Genomic DNA, 18,229 nt, shown 5'->3' on the forward strand with positions numbered 1-18,229 from the left:
AGAAACAGATGCAGATTACAGGAACATATCCCTGGTCTAGGCCTGTGAGATTGCACAGATTAAGGGCGAGCAGTAAGCACACAATCCAGAGTCACCAGGCACACAAGGAGGAGAGACACGTGAAGGGAACAGAGACAATGAACCGATGGAGACACGCTCAGGGACCACACGTGTGGGAGCTGTTGGATCCTGGCTTTAGGCTCAACATGCATAAAGAGATGAAGGACAGCATTTCAAATGAAAAAGCACTATCATAAGTAATCAAGCAGATTTGAAATGGAACCTGTGAAAGTGAGAAGTATACTTATTGAAAGAAGAAAGTGTGGATGAGTAAACAGCAGATTAGATATAGCTGAAGAATTGTAAACTCGAAGCTAAGTTTGAAGAAATTATCTAGAATGTGGCGTAGAGAAGAGGACATTGAAATGGGAAAACAAGGGTAAGAAATGTGGAAGATAAGATCAGAAAGTCTGTCAGCATCTAATCAAAGCCCTGAAAGGACCAAATGTATAGAACGGAAGAAAACAGTATGTGAGGGCTCGATGGCTGGCAAAGGCCAGCCAGCCCCAAGCAAGTTAAGTAAAAGGCATCCACATCTTAACCGACTGCCATGGGACTACAGAACAGCAGAGGCCAGAAGCATATCTTAGAAACGGCCAGTTGCTGGAAAGGAACAGTATATAGACTCAGCAATGGAGTCAGAAGGATACTAGAATATTGTTAAAGTGCTGAGAGTAGAGCTGCCAACTGTAGTTGTGTGCCAGCAAGACTCTTTCAAGGACGTGGAGAAGCAAGACATTTTTAGATAAACCAAGCCTAAGAGACCTTCGCTAAAAGGTTTTCTAAAGGACGTATCCTTTTATTTGCTTACCCTTTCCTCTTCTCTCTTGGGTCATCCTTTTATGATGCAAGGTGTAAAATGGGAGAAGAAACATTGAGCATAGATGGTAGTAAATGTGTGTCAGCCTAAACTGCCGATTCTCTGCTACTGTGATTTTGCTCCACGGGAGACATTGGACAATATCTGAAGACGTTTTTGGATGTCACAATGGTGGGGGTGCTGCTGACACCTAGTGATCAGAGGCCAGAGGTGCTCCTGGCTGTCTGTATAGGAAGGCACCCCAGAACATAGAATCATCTGCATCAAAATGTCAGCAGTGACAAGATTGAGAATCCTTGGTGTGAACAAAAATCACTTCTGTAAAATAATACGCTCAAGCTAACCTCCATACAGACTTGCCACATTCCAAGCACTATTTTGAGTGTTTTATTTATGATAGATTATTTAATTCTTAGTCCAGTGTGTGGGGTGGATACTCTGACTGTCTTTTTTCTAACAGAGAAGAAACTGAGGCAGCGAACAGTGACAGAGTTGGGATTTGAGTCCTGGCAGCCTGGCTCGGAGGTTGTATTCCTAGCCACAGTCTGTCTTGGCATCTTAATATGGTGTGTGCTCTGAAGGGTTAAGAAGATAACAGGACATGGAATAAGTGGAAGTCATGAACACCAGGCCTGTCACGAGCATGTAAATCCTACTTTGAAAAATGATTACTCAATTAGGGAAAGATGCTAAAATATTGATAAGCTTTATGCTTTAAGTTAAATATGCATGATAAAATTGAAAAGTAATTGCTAAAACAGTAGAAATAATTTATAAGTTTCAAATCAGTAGGAGAAAGTAGAATAAGGAAAAAATAAGCCAACAAACAAAAATCGAAAAATATCTGAACTTTAGTTCAGCCATCTGACAAAAATGCAATTCAACAAGAAGCTTAGAAAAGGGAAGACAAATAGAATTAAGTTGAAAAATATGCTAGAAGACAGGAAATGTAAGATTAAATGGAAATGAAAGGAAATAGTACAGCTATATTATCCTAACAGGAAACACACCTACAATATAACATGCAGAAAGATTTGAAAATAAAAGATGAACAAAGATGTTACTTTTCCTGGTGTTTAATAGGTAAGCAGACAAAATGATACATTTACAGAAGATTTAAACAATGTAATGAACAACTTAATCTAAGCACATGATAAAGCTAATATATTTATAAAAATAAATCATAAAGTAAGCCTCAGATTTCAGTTTCAAAGTATTATTGTCACACACATTTTCTGAATGTCACACAGAGTTAGAATTCTGTAACAAAATAAATTTAAAAATTCTTACAACTAAGAGAATAGCTAAAATAAGTAGTGACAACGTCAGGCGCTGGTGACGGAGAAACTGGATCACTGCGGTGCTGCTGGGAATTGAAGTGGTGCAGCCGCCTAAAAACGAAGCACGCGGCTCAGCAGTCACACTCTTGGGCGTTTATCCCAGACGCTGAGAACTGGCCGTGAACACCTATGCACAGCCTTATCCGTAACCGCCCAAATCTGCAGTCACCCCCGATGTCCTTCACGTGAGCCTAAATGCGCCGTGAGGTGCCCATGGGGTACTGTTTGGCAATGCAAGGAGGGAACTACTGATACAGCTGCAACCTGGCAATCTGTAGAGAATTACGCTGGACGTAATAAGCCAGTTCCAAAAGGGTTCATACCGTATGGTTCCATTTATATATACCGTTTTGAACCCTTATAGATAACTTTGAAATGACAAAGTTGTAGAAATGGAAGACGCCACAAGTGGTTGCTGGGGCTGTGGGTTGGGGTGGCAGCACCAGGGACCCTAGTGGTATGGGGACTGTTCAGTGTCTTGACTGTGGTGGTGGCTGAGCCCACCCAGGTGATAAGGTTGTGTAGAACCTGGTACACCCCACACATCCTGGTTGTGATACGTTATAATTTTACAAAATCTCACCATGGAAGAAAGTGGTCGAAGTGTACAAAGAATCTCTGTGTTTTTTTTTTTAATGACAGCTTTATTGTGATATAGTCCTCATTAGCATACAATTCACCCATTCGAAGTTACCACTCAGTGGTTTGTAGTGTAATTCACAGAGCCGTGCAGCCATCACCGCTATCAGTTTTAGAACATTTTCATGTTCACAACAAAAGAAACCTTACCACACAAAATCTTGTGATTGCTCATGTCGGCACTGTTCGTAACAGCCAGAAAGCAGAAACAACCCAAATGTCCATCAGCTGATGAATGGATAAATGAAATATGGGAAGTCCATGGAGTAGAATATTATTTGACAATAAAAAATAATACAGACAGAGCTGAGATGTGCCACAACATTGGTGAACTTCATAAATATGCTAAGTGGAAGAAGCTGGTCACAAAAGAGCACATATTGTCTGTTGCCTTTTATGTGAAACGTCCAGAAGAGAGGCAAATCCGGAGAGATGGAAAGTAGATTAGTGGTTGCCAAAGTCTGGGCTTTTTATCTGTCCAAAAGACTTAGTTGGCCCTTTTCTTTTCTCATTGATTATCCTAGAGTAATTCATAATAGTAAGTTCCATAATCAACACAAATGCCACCTCCCATTCATCTTTCTCTCTAGTACATGGAGTGTTGAGATCCTAGCAGCAGCCTGGACGGTGGGCCCTGCCTGAACACCCTTCCTGTCTACACAGCAGCGGTGGCAGTAGGGCCTTTGTTGCTTCCCTTGCCGTGTAGCCCTGTGGAGTCTTAGGGAGCCAGGCCTCCGTGGGGTGTGTAGGGTTTATGGGGTGCCGTGGGCCTAACTCTGGGTCTGCCCTCCAGCCCAGCTGCAGCTGCAGCAGGTGGCGCTCCAGCAGCAGCAACAGCAGCAGCAGCAGCAGCAGTTCCAGCAGCAGCAGGCGGCGCTGCAGCAGCAGCAGCAGCAGCAGCAGTTTCAGGCTCAGCAGAGTGCCATGCAGCAGCAGTTCCAGGCAGTCGTGCAGCAGCAGCAGCAGCAGCTCCAGCAGCAGCAGCAACAGCAGCAGCATCTAATTAAACTGCATCATCAAAACCAGCAACAGGTACCAGGCCCCCAGTTCGCACTCTCAGCCTCCCCCTATAGTCCTCGAGCCCTGGGCAGGAGTCACCCACAATGCCAGGTGCAGGGGCCCAGAGGCAGCCGAGGGTCGTCCTGACACATGTACTGCCTGCCCTCCTCCGTGGGCTTCTGACTTGTGAGGGGGGCGCTGCGATCACAGTAGGAGGCTCCTCAATCAGGCTCGGGGTGCCTGGCTGCGGGCCCACTGTGTGCTGCAGGGCTGTGCAAAGTTCAGTGAGAGCTAACTAAGGCAAGAAGTGAGACGAACACTCTGAGACCTGGGAATGCTTGAGCTGCCCTGAGGGCACGTTTCTTTCGAGGACATGTGCGCCTCCTGTTTGCCCCCTGTGTTAGTGTCTGGGCTGTGTTAATTGACCTCCACTGTGTTCTGTGGGGCAGTGGAACTGTCATGTTAGAAGCCCTCTTATCAGAAGCTCTTTTGCTGTGCCATGGGTCACAGTTAGAGTCCAGATGTGTTAAGTATCCGCCCTCACAGCAGGTCGTGGTTGAGGGAGGAGAGCCCTGGGAGCCCATTCCATGTTCTCACCCGTCCCGGCCCTGCTCGCTGGCCCCCTGGATCTTGGAGGCTCTGCTCCCAGGGCTGGCTGTGCATCCTCTCCCTCTTCCCTCCCCTGTCTGACGAGCAAACCTGGGCCATCATTATGAGGCTCCCGCTATTGACCACCGTAGGGATAACACGAGTGCCTGTGGAGAGGCTTCAGAGCTTGCCGTTGCTGAGCTGTATTTGGTCTTCTGTGGGCCTACACATGTTCGTTATCACCTCTTACTAAACCTTCTAGATGCTTCCTTGAACCATCCTAGGGGACAGACCAGTCTCTGGTGGCCAGAGCACATGCACACACTTGGTGTGTCCTCAGTGTCAGGGAGGTAGCCAGCGTTGGCCTGGGGGCCCAGAGCCTGCTGTGGGAGCTGCCACCTCCCCATGTGAGAGGTCAGCCCAGGAAGGCCTCCCTGAAGTCTGTGCCAATGCCCACCTTACCTCCTAGGGCCACGGCTGGTGCCCGGAGGCTGAGGGATGGGAACTGAGTGCCATCTGTTTTGTCCCTAGATACAACAGCAACAGCAGCAGCTGCAGCGGATGGCACAGCTGCAGCTTCAGCAGCAGCAGCAGCAGCAGCAGCAGCAGCAGCAGGCTTTGCAGCCCCAGCCGCCAATGCAGCAGCCACCAATGCAGCAGCCGCAGCCTCCCCCTTCCCAGGCGCTGCCCCAGCAACTGCAGCAGATGCATCACCCACAGCACCACCAGCCGCCACCACAGCCCCAGCAGCCTCCAGTTGCTCAGAACCAACCGTCGCAGCTCCCACCGCAGTCACAGACCCAGCCATTGGTGTCACAGGCTCAAGCCCTCCCTGGACAGATGTTGTATGCCCAACCCCAACAACAGCTGAAATTTGTGAGTACTTGTGGCCCACAGTGGGGCGCATGTGGCTCTTCTCATAGTGTCGTGTGCAGCCAGCAGTTCTGTCAGCAGTGGTTTCTGAGGCTCTTTGGCTGTAGACAGCATGTCCTGTTCTTCAAGCACCGGGACTCAGCTGGCCCCGCCGACCTGTGGCACAGCTCAGCAAGGGAGTGTGCGTTCCAAGAGCTGTTTCTGTGCCCGCCATGGGATGCCGCTGCCTCCTGGACAGCAGGTGTGGCTTCCGAGCAGTGCAGCTGATTCCAGCAGTGTCCGTGGACACTGTGAGGTCATGGGTGACTAGGTCAGTGGACGCTTCACGCATTCTCACCATGTGGAAGATGCACTGGCTCCACTGGGTGTCCATCGTGGTTTGCCACCTGCTCGGAGTTACGTTCTGAGCAAAGATTTTTTAACTCTGTCATTACCACGTTTTTGAGGGGAGTATTACTATAAAATACTGTTACTTTTAGTCTCATTGTGTGTCTCTGCACAAGGCAAATCCAATCAATGACATTGAAACAGCAGACAGGGTCTTGCCACTAAGACAGACGTAGCTGCGTCAAAGGGCCATATGGACATCTTTTTGGCTCACTTAGTTTTTGTGGCCTTTTGTATTTTTGATTAACTGAGTGGAATGGGGCCAGGGGCCACTTCTGAGCCTAGGGTCGGAGTGAACAGGAGGCCCCACAGAGGCAGGCAGACATCTGGGAGGGTTGTGAGGAACAGATACAGCCACTCACCTGGGAGCCAGCACAGTGCCTGGCTAGTCCTCTGGAGGCGTCTCCACCCAGTGATCCCTCAGTTGCCTGCTTCTCCTCCCTGGCTCTGTTGCCCAACTTCGCCTTTCTAGCCACGCCTGTGCCGGCCAGCCTGGTTGCCTTCAAGGAGTCAGGGCTGAGTGGGGTTCTGGTGGCTCAGAGGATGAGTGTGCTCGGCGTTGGAAGTCATCTCTTTGCTTGTGATAACTGGTGGTGAGGGGTGTGTGGAGACATCCCAGTAGGAGGGCCGCCCTGTCTCTTGCTGAAGTTGGGGGAGGTGGGGCTCAGCAGTGCCAACTCAGAGCCAGGTGGATGTGGGACATTTCTGATGAGCTTCTAGGGTGAGGGACAGCCATTGAGGTACTGTCATACTGTGTGAAGTCATAAAAATCCATCCCCATCTCAAGAAGAGCTCCATTTCCAAAGCTCCCACAGAGGTAGTGGGTGCTCTCTGCCCCAGGTGGCTCCAAACCACATTCTCTCCTCATCCCGCAAGGTCCGAGCTCCGATGGTGGTGCAGCAGCCGCAGGTGCAGCCCCAGGTGCAGCAGGTGCAGCCACAGGTGCAGCCACAGACGGCTGTGCAAACAGCTCAGACTACCCAGATGGCGGCTCCTGGAGTCCAGGTGAGGGCCTGGGGAGCCAGGGCTTCTGTGGTCACCAGCAGGTTTGTGTCCACCTGGGCGTGGAGCGCTACAACGAGTGTCCTGTTCGGATTAGGGGCCGAGTTGGTGAAGCACAGGGCTCCTCTCTCTCTCTCGCACTCCTCAGACTCCCTGGGGTCCTTGGGGTGCCCAGGTCTGCTCAGTCGTGTCTGGGACTCTACCAGCTGTGCAGTGCATGTCATTCCTACCTTTCCTCAAGCGACCTTCATTATCCCTCCTCCCTACCACTCTGAGTGTCCTTGAGAATGCGCATGGGGAGGAAAGTGCCACACTTTCGTCCTCACCTTAGCTTCCATTTGAGCATCTGAGTACAGAGCTGGCTGGGTGAAAGGCAGCTCTTTAGAAACTGGGAAGAGGTCTGGGCAGGAGTGTGGGAGGAGGTGTCCTGGTGCTCACTCACACTCAGGGACTTCGGCACCGTGTGGTGAGAAGTGTGGTGCTCCCATGTCACTGAGCCTGCCATGCTCATGCTGTGTGTGTCGGGCGTCAGTGGGATACAGGGCGTCGGTGGGACACAGGACGGCTCACTTTTCCTAGTATCTGGGTATTGGACATCTAGGGTACTGAAGACTTCTCTGATACACCCACCTCACCCTTGTGCAGGGGACGAGGCGGGGAGACGTCTGGTCTGGGGCCTCGATTTTTCCTGTCTCCCACGCGTGGTGGTAACACTGCTAGTCCTGGCTCGGGGGCACTGGGTTTAGAAAGAGTAAGAACGTGGTGGTTGATGTATTGAGACTGTGGCTGGGTCCCAGCCCACAGCTGGCACCCTGGCGGCGCTTTGCTGCCCTCGTGAGGTCATCGGTGCTCCTGCCCTGCTGGTTTACTGGAGCCTATTGAGCGTGACGTCTGGGTGCACAGCCACTCTTGTCAGGCGTCATTTTGCGATTGAGGGGTGTGTGCTCAGTAACGTCCTTCCTGGTCCCTCAGCCTCACTTAAGTCCCTGGGAAGCTGCTTGGGGAGAAACATGCCAACAGAGGGAATCTGAGGTGTTTGGCAGAACTGGGCTGACCTAGCAGCCTCCCTTGTCAGAGCACCAAGCAACCTGGGCCCCAGGGTCTCATGTCACCCACTTGGTCAGATGTGGCCTGTGCCAAACACACCACAGACCTCACGTTTGTGGCTGTGGGAGGCCGACCACCCTGTGTGATGAGATTGGAGTCTGTCCCTGCTACCGTCCTGTGTGTCTTGGCATGTCCTTGGGCCTTCTGGGCGGGCGGCCCTCCTCTTGGTCTCTTGTGCAGAGGAAACACATGGCATGTGTTCAGAGCTGTTCAGTGGCGGCACATGGTGACTGCCCAGCTAGTGGAAGCTGCTGCCGTTGCCTCTTTGTGACCTTCCCTCCCCAATCCCGGGACCATACTTTGTGGTAACCTCTGTACCTCAGGTTTGGCCTAGCAGCAAAGTGAGAACTTTCCTTTTGATCCCATTTCTTGGTGTTTGGAAAGCGAGCGGCCATAGAATAGTTGATGTGTCTACGCGGTGAGGGCCTGATCGGCTGATTTGTTCGCAGGCTTCTAGAGCAAGGAATCTGTATGCCTTAGCTTCACTGGTATCTCATCACCTTCCAGAAGCAGGAGCCCAGCTGTGCACTTGGTTCCGCGTGCCGAGCCTGTGCGCTTCCCAGCGCTTCCTCCACCCCTTGCTCTGGGTGGAGGTCCCCATCTAGTTGGCGTGGGAGTGTGGCCACGGGCAGCCACCTCCAGAATTAACATTCTGTCCATCCCGGTGGAGTACAGAGCGTTCGTTCATGGCAAGCAGAGCGAAGGTGGGCCCCAGACTTTTCTTTTCAGGTGGGGACTCAGGAAAGGCTGCAGGATTCTCTGGAAGCTGGGGCATGCTTGCGCTGCAGCTGATTGCAGGGCAGGATTGGCGTTTGAAGGAGCGTTGTCCGCTGGCCCTGCAGCTCCGTGTTTGCTGAGTGGTGGGCTTCCCAAGGGCTGGCGGCAGAAGAGCCTTGTGGTTCTTGAAGCCTTGAGTGTGGGGCGCGTCTGAGATGAGCTTCTCCGTCCAGCTGCAGCACCTCCACTTTTGGTGCCTCGTGTTCTGCTGGTCTTCTTTCTCGGCACGTGCTCTTGCTTCCTGCAGACAGTGCGGTTTTGTGGGGGCTGGTTGGCTGACCTCGTTGCACTGTTGTAGCAAGAGCAGGGTCCCTGGGATGTGGCCAAGTGGCTTAGGTGCAACAAGCCCTCCGGAGGGGCATGTTTGGCCTACCGTTGGTTGGCACAGTGGACCAGGAGAGGCTATAGTACTGCGATCCCTAAACTTTTAAAAATGTGCGGTAACTGTAGGAGATAGAAAGTGGAGAGAAATAAAGGAGAAACACTGCAGTGAGGGAGGGACAGATCGGTGTCCTCTCTGGTTCCCACTTAGTTGAGGTCACGCTGTCCATGGGTTTTATATGCAGTATCTTCCACATTAGCATAGAGCGAAATGCTGTGCTGAATTAAGATGCCTGGTCGACATCATTTTCAGTGTGATATTCCTCTATGAATATCTCCTGCCATCGTTAATTGCCATCTTGTTCTTGGATCTTGAGGTTATTTCCAATTTTTTGCTGTTACCAGTGGTCTATATCTTCATGCATGGCTGAATTCTAGATTGTACCTGAAAGCTTCTCAGAAATGAGTCACTGGGTCACTTTGAGGGCCCCCAAATCCTATCAGCCAGTCGTCTAACCGGGAGCTCAAAAATGCAGACTGGATCTCCCTGTGTGGTGCTCATAGCTTTGATGTCGGGATGCGGTGGTGACCACGTGTTGCAGCTCTGTGTATGTGAACTGCCACATGCCAACGGAATGGGCCTCTGGTTCCACAAAGGAAGCACTGGGATGGGGGCCCAAGCGGGCAGCCCTCCGTTCTTCATCTTTCAAGCCCGCCCTCTCAGAGCCTAAGACAGGTGCCCCTCTTAGGTGGCCAGGCCCTGAGCCTGGGATTGAGTATTCTAGAAAGATCACTCGGCCCTGTGCTGTGTATGCCTGGTTCTCTTTTATCTGATGTTACTTGTGTAGCTAAGGAGGGCGATGTCACCCACAAGGGAATTCACTGGGACACAGCAGACTTCTCTTTCTCCCCCACAAAACCAGCACGGAGTGTGTCTCTATGTTCTAACAGTCTCCATGCTTTTGTCTTTTGACCTTCTTTTAGTATATGAAAACTTAACTATAATTTACAAGTTACAAAGAATTGTCACTGGGCTCGGTGGCTCACACCTGTAATCCTAGCACTCTGGGAGGCCAAGGTGGGATGATCACTTGAGCTCAGGAGTTCAAGACCAGCCTGAGCAAGAGCGAGACCCCGTCTCTACTAAAAATAGAAAAATTAGCTAGCACTGTGGTGCGAGCCTGTAGTCCCTGCTACTCTGGAGGCTGAGTGAGAAAAAGCAGATCACTTGGGCCCAGGAGTTCGAGGTTGCTGTGAGCTACAGTGATGCAATGGCACTCTATTCAGGGTGACAGAGTGAGACTCTGTCTCAAAAAAAACAAAACCCAAACAAAGAATTGTCATCCAAGATAGACTTGCGGCGTGGACATGCATGTGGCATGCTGGTTCTTGGCTGCTCTCTGGCAGAGCATTGGTGGGCCTGGCGGACCGTGTCTCCTTCTGGGCCCTGCACCGTGAGTGCAACAGGGAGGGTCTGGCCTGGGGGAGGGGGTTCAATTCCTTTCTGCGTAGACCTGTGTTGGGAGGCAGTGAAATACATTCACAGGACTCAGTACTGGTTGGCGGCTACCTGGCGCATCCAATCTGTGAACGTGACTGGTGTTTTCATTGGCATTTATGCTTAAAAGGAATTGAGCTTTCCTCATCAGGAGTTCTCAGTTATACAGAAACCAGTCAGCAGCAGATTAGATTTAAGCTTTTCATTCCTTATTATTATTTTTTTTCCTGGAAAAACGTTTGTACTTCTCATACCACCTGACTAACTTCCAGGCCTTTTTCTCTCCTGAAGGAGCACAATTCAGCCGCCAGTGCGGTCTCAGATGGGCTCCTCTGAGTTAAGCGGCTGGTTGTAAATGGACTCTTGTCCCCACCTGCCACCCCCCAGTTCTGCCAAGAGCTAGGCCCAGGGGAGCATTGCTTTTCAGCCCCTCCCTTGGTGCAGGCAGGGGCCCTCCTGGGGGTGCTTCCTCTCCTGGGCCCCGGAGTACACTCTGAGCCCTCACTCACTCCTGACCCATGTCTCCCTTTGTGTCTGACAGCAGGGTGGTGGGTGGTGGGCTCTTCAGGACTGGGCCCACGTTTTGGCAGACACCATGTGGATTGCTTCCTTACGCCCTCCCCTAGGAAATACATCTGTTGCTCTGGTTGCAGGAGTGAGTGAGGTTCTGGCTGGCATCTCCTGTGCTGTCTCACCCCTAGCTTGCCGTGTCTGCTGCACGCGCCCGTGGGTGTGAGCATGGCCATGGATGTGAGCACGGCCGTGCGTGTGAGACCACGGTCTTGCTGCAGCCACTCTCCTGCTGGAGCCCCGTCCCTGGTGCACCTCGCTGCATGTGCTGAAGCCCGGCTCAGCCTCTCAGGATGAGTTCTGTTTTTCCGTGGATCAGTCCCTCTTCCTTTCTGAACCTGGCTGTGTTAGTTCTCGTTTGTAAATGTTCTGAGAACATGCAGGCCCTACTCTCTAGGGACCAGGCTAAGGCTCTATCCCCCGACTCAGGTGGCTGGGCCCAACCACAGTGCACAGCCTGCCTTGCTGGGAGGAGGCCTGCCAGATGGAGTCCCAGACTTCTCTTGCCCACCTTCCCTCCTTTTTGTAGTTATGAATGAAAACTGAAAAAAAAGAAAGAAGAAAGGAAACCACCTTGGTAGATACCAGGACCAGCAGCCTCAGAGAGGCCTGGGGGAGATGAGGATGGTTTGGGATCTTGGCTCTAGGAGATGTGCGGCTGCGTGCTGCTGAGAGGGAGGGACGCTGTGAGCGGCTTTCCCAAGCTCATCCTCTGTCTCAGTGACTGGCCACTGTGCTTGTAGCTTTGATGGGACGTACTCTTTTGAGTCCCCAGGAGGCTGGTCTCCCAGAAACACCACCCCTGACCCTCCAGGTCTGGCTCTGACATTTCTGTGGGCTGCAGGATTCTGGTCTGTCAGCAGGTTAGAGGTCTGTTCAGGACAACCGATGAAGGAGTGAGGCCAGTAGAATAGAAAGGTCTGGAAGCAGCATGCCTGGCGACTTCCAGATTCCTAGTGCTGCACGGGCGTGGCGGTGCTGTGGGCTTGAATACGTTGGCGAACCTCCCCTCCCAGGCTGCCCCGAGCTGCTCCAGGGCCCCTCACGCTGGCGTCCCTTGACACGGAGGCTGCACACACCCTCTCCACCTGCCCATGCTCTGCGTTTCTGTGTTGCGATCACCTTGTCTGTTGTCCCTCTGTCCTCAAAGATGATCACGGAAGCCTTGACCCAAGGTGGGATGCACATAAGAGCCCGGTTCCCGCCCACCACCGCTGTGTCCGCCGTCCTGTCGAGCTCCATCCCTGTGGGCGGACAGCCCACTGCACAGGTATTCAAGGGGCAGTGCACAGGTGCACAGGGCACGGCCGGGAGCTTGGGGCATCCTCTGAGTGCCTTTGTGAAGCACACCTGTTGTCGTCAGTGATTTCCCTCATGGTGGCTTTCAGAGTGTCCGGCCAAATGTCACCTTTTTTTTTTAATGAGGCCAACACAAGGCCAGCTTGTGTTTCTCAAGGGGATATGGATAAATATCTGGATTTTTTTCTTGTTTCTTTCTTTTTTTTTTTTTTTAATTTAAAATATTTATGCTGCTGGTCACGGTGGCTGATGCCTGTAATTCCAGCCCTTTGAGAGGCTGAGGTGGGAGGATCGCTTGAGCCCAGGAGTTGGAGGCTGCAGTGAGCTATGATGATACCACTGCACTCCAGCCTGTGCGACAGAGCAAGACCTTGTCTCTGTTAAAAAAAAATAGTAATAATAATTATGCTGCTGTCATTTTCATGGTAAAATAAAACAGAAGCTAAGCAAATAGTTTTGCTTTGTAGGGCTGTGCTAACAGTGTAGCCACTAGCCATGCGTGGCTATCTGCATTTAAATTGACTAAAATTAAATAAAACCAAAAATCCAGCTCCTTTGTTGCACCAGTTATATTTCAAGCGCTCATTTCCCATGTGGAAGCTGGTGACCGCTGTGGTGCCGGACAGCACAGATTGCAGAACGTGGCCGTCGTGGCTGAAAGTGGTGTCGGGCCGGGCCGTGCCGTGCCGTGCCTGTGTGTTGCGTAGGGTGGAGAGTTTACCACACATACCTTCCCTCTAGGTGGACGTGGACATTTGTGTACATTGTGCTTTCAAGGGATATGAATTCCTGGCTTTCTGTTATTGTGTGAAATTTGGAATTATTCCATGGTGTATTCATTTATTTAACAAATAGTTATCACATTCTGTGTGCATTCTGTGTGTCAGGTACCATTCTAACATTTGCAAAATAAAATGATGTTAAAGTTCCCTAGTTATATGGGCTTTCCATTTTAGTGGGTTTGTTGTGAAAACTTCAAATTTACTAAAAGACCTTTAAAATTCAGGTTCTGTCATGGGGGACACCCATCTCTAACCCTAGCAGACAGTAGTTGCTGCCCTGCCCTGAGGGTGTGTGTGCAGGCACTGCCATCGCCGCGTGTCCACACCCTGGCCTATATGGTGGCGCCTTTATGCAGCCCTATTCTATGGAGGAGGAAGCAGAGGCGTAGTCGGGACAGCCCCAGCCCTGTGCCACACTGCCACACACTGCTTAGAGAGGGCCGGGCCCTCCTGAGGTTGAGGCGTTGCCACTTGGTGACATACTCAGTGTTTGCCCTCCCTGCATTCCAACCCCCAGGGTCACCCCACATAGGCCGTTTACACAGTTTGTTGCTCACTAGAACTTGAGTTCTTTGGCATTGACCTCCCTTTTGGTAGTTGTTGGGTTGTGGGAGGAGAGAGGGGCTGGAATCTACTGGCAAAAAGCCAGGGTAGACAGAGCCAGGGTGCAGCTCCCAAGGTCCAGAGGCTGCTCAGGGGCTGCAGGTGAGTGTCTCCTTGCCCAAGTCCTTTGGCGCCCAGCTCTGTGAGAGGAACTGCTTGTTCTCCTTTTCCACAGCCTCTGGCTCAGTGTCCACTGGGTTCAGTCGGGTTGGGCTGTTGTATGTGGAGGAATGACTTTAGCAGCAACAAATAGGACTGATTTTTATAAAAGCAAAAAGTCCCCAACATTTTGAGTGTGTGATACATGCCAGGCCGCAAGCTAAGTTCTTTGTGTGCAGAATTTCTTTGGCTCTCCCTGCAACAGGTCATAGTTTCACCCCTTAATAGGCTGAGAGGGCCCCAGAGAGCCACCATGTTCAGGATCGAGGGCTCAGGTGAAACCCTTGCACTTTGGCCTGTCAGCAGGATTCTTCTGGAAACCCCTCCAGTCCCCTCTTCCTGCTGGGCTGACAACTGACCGTGCTCCTCCTCCTGATTTACAGGGACTACTGCACTCCTGGGTGGGCTCCCCTGCCCCCCAAAAGTGCCAGGCTCTGTCCTGGGCCTTATCTTGCCACACTGGTGTGGGATTCCCACTCCCCGCCATGCCCAGCTGCTGGCATTTCCACCAGGACTTCCCACAGGCACCCCTCCCTCCCTCTCACTGACCCCCAAACTGCTCCCTCCCTCTCAGCCTTCCTGCCCCCTCCACATCAAGTCTGTCCTGAGTTTTGCCAACCAAGTAGGTCTTACCTCCCAGCCCCCAGAGGCAAGGAAGTTAGATGGAGGGGAGGGAAGAGAGAGAGAAAAAAAGATAAAGCCAAAATAAAGTTAGTGCCTGAAATAAATGTCATGGAGAATTCTGGTTCATCCTCACTGCACTGTACGGGGCGAGTGATGAAGCCATCTCAGGAAGATGCCAGCTAACTGCTCACAGGTTTACTCACTGGGTTCTACCTGGTAGCACTGGCAGCGAGGACAGATGTAGCAGCATTTAGGAAATACTGCTCGTCCCAGCAGTAGAGTAAAGCCACAGGATTTCTGGAAAGAGGAAGGCAGGCACAGAACTGGGCAAGAAAAGCAGGCTCATTCGTGCTGGCTGAGCAGAAAGAGACCCTGAAAATACTTAGGGAGAAAAGCTCATGGAGAGAAAGCCCGGAGAGGACGTCTCCCCACTGCCGGGGCAGTGTCTCTGCAGCTCTGTCTGGTGCCGGCCTTCCCCACGGGAGCCTCCCTCCCCCAGCCCTCCAGGACGGGCCTGGAACACCAGGCTCCCCAGCTTCCTGTACACCTGGCCAGGCGCTGACCCTGGGGACAGAGGCACCCGTGGCCCCACACACCATGGCCATTCACCTGGCCACACGTACTGCTTCCTTCTAATCCAGTCCCTTGTAGGAAAAGAGAGGGGGTGAGCTCACGCTGCCTGTCGCTTTTGCTCCCTTGTGACGACAAATTGGGTTCAAGGGAGCAGGCAGAGTAGAAAGTCGGGGTATCAGTGTCCATGGGCTCTTCCTGAGATGAGCTTTCTTGGTTCTCAGCTTCCCTCCCAGCCCTGTCACTGTGCTAGTGTCCTGTGGCTACATCTTTGTGTTACATATGATGGGGACGCCTCACAGACCCAGTCTGCCCCGTCCAAGCAGGATTCTGTGTTGGACCCAGCACAGGGGTCCAGGGGGTTACCTGGGTCCCTGTCCCAGCACTGCCTCGGCGGGCACACGTGGGCGGCACCATGATGGGACCACGCTCTGCTGCTCTCTGGAAAGTGCCTTCAAGGGCACCCCGAATGCGGCTGGGAGAACCATCAGCCTTGTCCAAGGCTTCTCTATGGCATGAGCTCTCTCAACCAGCCTTTCTGCTCCTTTCTGCCCTCCTGCCTCCTGTCCTCCCCACTCTTTGCGTCTGCCTGCCTTCTGATGCTGCTGCTCTGGGCGCCGTGGGAGGTTCTTTCTGGCCTCGCTGGCTGCCTTGCTAGGCCAGTTCAGTCTTTGGAGGCTGCTCCCATCCCAGTTGTGTCTGAGACAACTTGGTATTTGGGATTTGGACTGCCCACACTGACACCAAAGGGATGTCGAGGGCCTAGTTTCCTGTACTTGGAAATGAAAGGGCACCCTTGTTTGGTTTTTCTCCTGTTAGAAATCTCTCCCCAGCCTCCTGTCCTCTGGGCTCTGCTGGCCACCGGCTGCCTTGGCCTGGGGCAGCTGAAGAGCTGAGAGAGACCCACATGCTGGGTGGACCCTGAGGGCCCTGTGAGCATAGCCACTGCAGGGGCCAAAGCAGGATGCTGAACTTCCTAGGGTTCAGAAGGGCAGGCGGGCTGCCCGGGCCTGGCTCTGAGGAGGCCCCCTGTGAACAGGCCAGTGTGCCCGCTAGGGGGCCAGGCAGCCTGGGCCCTGCCCTGGAGGGAGTGTGAGAGGCCTTGCTGACATCAGCACAAATTGCCTTGCACTATTTTACTCCATGTGGCAGAGACCAGGCCTGGCAGCCAAGGCCTGAGCTCCATGCTCTTGCCCCTCCTCTCCCTGGTGGGAGTGTTTTGGTCACAGTGATGGGAACAGCCCATGGACATCCCACTGGGCCAGCGGCTTTGGGATACGGCCTCTGACCCCGCTGTGCTGGAAGTGCCATGCTGTGGCTAGTGCCCTGTGCCTCTCAGTGCCCTCATCTCCCCAGAGCATGCGGCCCTGGAAGCAGCCTGTGCCCAGCATCCCAAACAGCCCTGTTGGGCACACCCAGTGGGAGCAGGCAGGAGGGACACGGCATTTCACTTCAGGAGCTTGATCCAGGTGGTGCTGAGGGAACAGCCGTGCCCTCCCCTGCCTGATGAGGTGGGGGTGGAGACGGCAAGTGTCCTGTCTCCTTGATGGGATCTGGGCCTGGTCCCCAGTTCAAGGAGCTGAGAAAGCAGCAACCAAGAACAGGCCTAGCCCATAGCCCCCAGCTATGGCGGAGGCGCGTGGCGGCGGCGGCATGAGCTGTGGCTCCAGACAGGCAGCGGTCAGTCTGCAGAACTGGACAGTACAGGGGCTGGGAGAGGGCGTGGACTGGGCTCCTGGGAAGCAGGCTGTGCAGGGGCTCAACTGGGGTGTGGGAGATGCCACTGTGGATCCTTGAGGACCTCTGAAGCTAGTGGGGCCTTCAGGGTGGCCCCAGTTTGGTGAGGGTCCAGGCCTTCATGTTGTCATCACAGCACTGAGTGAGGCAGTCCTCTCTGCTAAGGATCCTTTTGGGGGGCCAGGCACCCTGGGCCAGCAAGCAGCTGTCTTCCCTGTCCAGAACTGCCACCTTGTGCTTCTCCCCTGGAAAGTGTGGGTGTTTCACACATCCTTGTCCTTGACGTTTGGGCGATTTGTGCTGGTTTCATCCCTTGGAGTTCACTGTCCCTGGTGTGTACAGTGGTGCAGTTGACCCCATTGCGTCATCCCCTGCCTGACACCTGGGGAGCAGAGGGCAGCCCATTCTGCAGACAGGGACGGGGCCTCTGCGGATTCAAGGTGCTCACACCTACCTGTGTGTAAAACCAGGCCCTGAGCCCAGCGTGGGTGTGCACGTGGCTCCTTGGGCCACCTCGCTCCAGTTAAGCAGGTCCCGATGGGACACAGCGTGAGACCAGCCCTGCAGCTGGTTGGGTATGGCCTGGTCTGTTGGGCTTGTCCTTGGTGTAGTCAGCCTTGGGGGCCGTGGGGCTGGTGGAAGTGTACGGGAAGACAGTCCCACCTGTCAGCAGAGCAGGGTCCTTACTGACCCGCAGGGGAGAGCGTCACAGGCCAGTCAGGGTGTGGCAGGCAGGCTGGGCTAGTGCCTGCTGAGGCCTTGGCCTCTCCAGGCTGCCCTCACACTCCCACACCATGGCCTGTCTCCGCCCAGCAGCCCCTGTCCTCATGCCCCTACCCCACTGGAAGCTAGGGCTGCCCCCCCGGCCCTCCTGCCAGCCGCCGGGTCACTGTGTGCTGTGTGTTGGGTGGAGGCATGTGCCTGTCCAGGCAGCATCTGGAAGAAGATGGTGTGTGGGGAGGCTGGAGGGAGGAAGGGCCTGCATGTGCACTGGGCAGGTGGCATGGAGGCGGGCGGGTGTGTGGCATTACGCCGGCTGAGCCCCTCCACTTCCAGGTCGGCCAGAGCAGCCTCCCCATGCTGTCCTCGCCATCGCCGGGCCAGCAAGTGCAGACCCCGCAGTCGATGCCCCCTCCCCCCCAGCCGTCCCCGCAGCCCGGCCAGCCTGGCTCGCAGCCCAACTCCAACGTCAGGTAGGCCTGGCCAGGGGCGCCTCTCCCTGCCTAGCCCTCAGGGGGGCCCTGCCTGGCCCCAGCTCAGACGTGCGTCCTTTGCCTTGGCTGCAGCTCCGGCCCTGCCCCGTCCCCCAGTAGCTTCCTGCCCAGCCCCTCACCGCAGCCCTCCCAGAGTCCAGTAACAGCGCGCACCCCACAGAACTTCAGTGTCCCCTCACCTGGACCTTTAAACACCCCTGGTAAGTCGGGCTTGGGGTGGGAGTGGGCGCAGCCCAAGGCCCAGATCCCCATCATGTGAC

At 53.5% G+C, this 18,229-nt stretch overlaps 1 protein-coding gene across 3 annotated transcripts in view; it reads left to right on the top strand.

Moving 5' to 3' along the window:
• Window positions 1–18,229, top strand: part of MED15 (mediator complex subunit 15) — a 66,003-nt gene that overhangs the window by 43,396 nt on the left and 4,378 nt on the right. For 2 of the 3 annotated variants that reach the window (XM_012660876.1, XM_012660875.1), the window contains 6 exons: window positions 3,653–3,891; window positions 4,978–5,322; window positions 6,583–6,711; window positions 12,132–12,251; window positions 17,812–17,948; window positions 18,042–18,169. In XM_012660876.1, coding sequence (XP_012516330.1) covers window positions 3,653–3,891; window positions 4,978–5,322; window positions 6,583–6,711; window positions 12,132–12,251; window positions 17,812–17,948; window positions 18,042–18,169 — 1,098 coding nt within the window. The remainder of the gene's footprint in view (window positions 1–3,652; window positions 3,892–4,977; window positions 5,323–6,582; window positions 6,712–12,131; window positions 12,252–17,811; window positions 17,949–18,041; window positions 18,170–18,229) is intronic. The other variant, XM_012660878.1, reaches the window with a different exon arrangement.

The sequence above is a fragment of the Propithecus coquereli genome, unplaced genomic scaffold, assembly GCF_000956105.1.
Source record: "Propithecus coquereli isolate 6110/MARCELLA unplaced genomic scaffold, Pcoq_1.0 Scaffold686, whole genome shotgun sequence".
NCBI classification, from domain to species: Eukaryota; Metazoa; Chordata; class Mammalia; order Primates; family Indriidae; genus Propithecus; species Propithecus coquereli.